We start from the raw sequence: 3,537 nt of genomic DNA on the forward strand, positions 1-3,537 counted from the left end.
CGGTTTGAAATGTAATGGTGATGTAGAAGGACCACGAGGGGAATATGAGTGGGACTTGCTAAAGGGGCGTACTCATAAGTTAAGCGACGTGTTGAACCAGCTCAAAAAGACAAGAGTAGATGCTTCTGATGAGAGAGTTTGCCTCGCAATGCTCCTCCTGGTAGAGAGCATATTGCTGTCGACGAACAACAAAGGGACTTTCCCTTTGGAGTATGTCAACAAAGCAAAGGATATGATGTATCCATGGGGAAGAGACGCTTACCTGGTGCTCCTGAGGTCAATTCAAAAAGCTGTCGCAAACCACCTAGATGATACTTCAAAATTCGAGTTGCAAGGTTATCCTCTAGTATTCCATCTTTGGATACTAGAGTCCATTCCCTTGCTACGAGATAAGTTCAGTAATTGGGCACCGACTGTTGATGTTCCTGGACCGGTTTACTTGTGTGAGAAATACACTGAGCTAGAAAATCCATCAGTTGAACGGGTTTTACAGATCGAAGCTCATAAAAAGGTAAGCTTTTACAGTGACCTTGTTTTAATATATTTGTCTGTTTATTGTGCTTCTTCTTTTTAAAAACTTATTCTCATTGGTTTCTCTTTTTTTATTGAGAATGGCTAGATGGAGTGTGGAAGACGGCATATGAGGTAATTTATATAGCTTAGATAAGTTGAACTACAATTCTCTATGCATATTTAGGATTGCCATCCTGATTTTTGTTGTACTTGCACAGACTCCATTGCATGGGATGGCTTCCAGACAAGATGAAGCCAATCCAGATCAGACGCAGCAGGTACATGCTCAAAAACATCTTGGACTTTTCAATTAATTTTTTGAAACCCTTGTACGTGTTCATGTTCCCATTCCTGACTTCAAGATACTAAGGAGCCTATGAATGAGAACATTTCACAAAACATTTCGGACACACAGCACCTTACTCGAGCTCGCGTAAAAATTTTAAGAGAGCAAAATAAGGTATTACTCATTGATGTTATACATATTTAGGATTGGCTTCCTAATTTTTCTTGTTTTACTATCAAAAATGACTTATATCCTTGACTAAAAATCATCTTAGAACGAAGAAACCAGAGTTCAAACTCACTTTGATGTCGGTGCTAATGTGGAGATTGCATCAAAAGATGAAGATAGATATGTGAAATGGTATCCAGGAATTGTGTTGAAGACAGATATTCGAAATGGGGTTGAGATGTTGAAGGCTGAGTACTCAACACGGTTTCGGGACAAAGAGAAAAGGACAAAGAAACTTCAGGAAAGTGTGTCCATTGACAGTATCCGTCCTCAACCACCACCTGGAGATACAAAAGGTTTAGAACTGATGGATAAGGTGGAGGCGTACCACAAAGACGGCTGGTGCAGTGGAGAAGTTCATATAATTTTAAGTAATGACATATATTCTGTCTGTTTCAACAGTTCTACTGAATTCATTCAGTTCAACCTTTTTGATATGTGCATACTTAAAGAATGGGTAGATGGTGTTTGGAAGATGGAATAAGAGGTAAACCAAATGCCTAAGATCCACTTAGATTGAAGTTCACTTCAATATTCTGATATATCGGTTTTGTTTCTCAGATAGAAGTACAGCAGACTCAGAGTGTGAAGCCAAGACAAGACGATCATGCAAAAAAGGTATGAAATATTTATACATCATATTAGGAAGGCTTTCATGAATAAAAGATAAAATGATCCTGAATTTTGGTCTTTCTAAAATACTTTGCATTTGTTTTTAATTAAAGGGGAAGGATGTTGTTGGTATGAAGAGGAAACAACTGCTCAGCCAGTAGATCATGCAAAAAAGGTGTGAAATATTTATACATCATATTAAGAAGGCTTTCATGAATAAAAGATAAAATGATACTGAATTTTTGTCTTTCTAAGATACTTTGTATTTGTTTTTAATTAAAGGAGAAGCATGTTGTTGGTATGAAGAGGAAAGCAACTGCTCAGCCAGTAGATCGTCTTGCTTTTCTTCAACGAGAAGAGAAGAGGCGAATAGTACCTAGAAACCCTCCTATGCCTGTAACACCTGAGATTATTCTTCCTATTGATCCATTTGTGACACCTGAATTTCCTCTGTTTTCAAGGCTTGGATATTGGATGCAGCTATGCGGCATACATTATGTGTAAGCAAATTCTGTCCTTGTATAAAATATTCGCAATTTATTTTGACAGAGATTTGATTGATACTTTTAACTTTTGTCAAGTACATGCCTCTCTATATCAATGTAAACAAAATAGAGAAAGATTTCTTTGAATACCTTGACAATGCAGAAAACAATCTCAAAGAAAAGGTAATTAATTTAAAATATGTTTCATATCCCACAACTATTCTTTGTGCTTATGAATAGGAAGAGATTAGGTTGAGCTATACTAGATGTTCTTGTTATTGCAATTGTGGATTTTGTCCAAAAAGAAAGTTGGTTATAGTGGTTACATAGCGTGATGTTATTCTGATTATTCGATTGGGTCAAAATTCCACTGTGTCTATGAAATCTTCTAACTATATTGTTACTTTGGCAGCACGTAGATGCTGCATTTGCAATGCTAAATCAAAAGAGAATTGAGCAATCTTCTTGGTTCAGCGAGCAAGGTATCCCAAAAGCTTGCTTTGTACCAATCCAGTTCTTAGAAACGGTTGGATACAGTTATGAAAATCTCCAGAAGCCAGATAAAAAAAGAATAAACATCTTAAAGGGTTGGGTAGGCGAAGTTGTGAGAGGTTTAATACGTCCAAATAAGATGTGGATGCAAGATGTTGACATTGTCTATGGTGTCGTTCATGAAAGACTTGTGGATCACTTCATTGGGGTGGAGATACATCTGATGGAGAACACAATCACAATCTTTCATTGTGGCGTTCACAAGGTTAAAGAAAACCCTCTAATCCAAAAACTGGCAGGTAAATGTTTGTGTCTGTTTAATGTCTTCTTTCTTAGGATTTTGCTCTGTTCTGATGTGTTAGGATTATTGCTCTGTTGTTTAAGCGCTATGTTCTTGTTTCTCTATGTGAAAATAGAGTTATCATTGAAATGAGTAAGCATAGGATATCATTTGTCAAATTCAGGATGGCTTTCCAGAAACGAATATGAAAACATTTTTTTGTGTTCTGACAGTGTTGATTCCTGCCATAAAGTTGGAAATGATGAATGAAGAGATAAACTTCAACGATATCGTCCCGTTTCAAGTTAAGAAGGCAGAAGGGCTCCCGAAGACAAAACTTCCTTTCAATTGTGGTCTCTTTGTTGTCAAGATGCTAGAATGCAGGTCATTAGGATTGAAGAAAATGTCCAGTATAAATGATGATACTGTGATGGATTTACGAAGCAAGCTATGTTGTGAGATGTTCGATCAGTTTATGGATAAAGATTTCCAGGAAGGTTGCAGAAGGTGATCATTCAGTTTCTGTTAGATGTTTGTGTCTGTTTAATGTCTACTTTCATAGGATTGTGCTATGTTCAGATGTGTTAGGATGGTTGCTCTGTTGTTTAAGCAGTCTGTTCTTGTTTCTCTATGTGAATCTA

The 3,537-nt window shown here is 36.9% G+C and overlaps 1 protein-coding gene across 1 annotated transcript; it reads left to right on the forward strand.

The window, feature by feature from the left end:
- The first annotated feature begins 2,223 nt into the window (after positions 1-2,223).
- Positions 2,224-3,407, forward strand: LOC106314794. The gene is made up of 3 exons (XM_013752615.1): positions 2,224-2,307; positions 2,537-2,915; positions 3,130-3,407. Exons 1-3 carry the CDS (start codon positions 2,224-2,226, stop codon positions 3,405-3,407), a joined length of 741 nt encoding a protein of 246 aa, XP_013608069.1.
- The last annotated feature ends 130 nt before the right edge of the window (positions 3,408-3,537 follow it).

This window comes from Brassica oleracea, chromosome C9, assembly GCF_000695525.1.
Source record: "Brassica oleracea var. oleracea cultivar TO1000 chromosome C9, BOL, whole genome shotgun sequence".
In the NCBI taxonomy this organism is placed as follows: Eukaryota; Viridiplantae; Streptophyta; class Magnoliopsida; order Brassicales; family Brassicaceae; genus Brassica; species Brassica oleracea.

Excerpts from the sequence above, each read along its gene's own strand:
- LOC106314794 (XM_013752615.1), top strand. The coding sequence starts at position 2,224 with ATGCCTCTCTATATCAATGTAAACAAAATAGAGAAAGATTTCTTTGAA. Across the intron at positions 2,308-2,536 it reads AAAACAATCTCAAAGAAAAG|CACGTAGATGCTGCATTTGC; the intron begins GTAATTAATTTA and ends TTACTTTGGCAG. Across the intron at positions 2,916-3,129 it reads TCTAATCCAAAAACTGGCAG|TGTTGATTCCTGCCATAAAG; the intron begins GTAAATGTTTGT and ends GTGTTCTGACAG.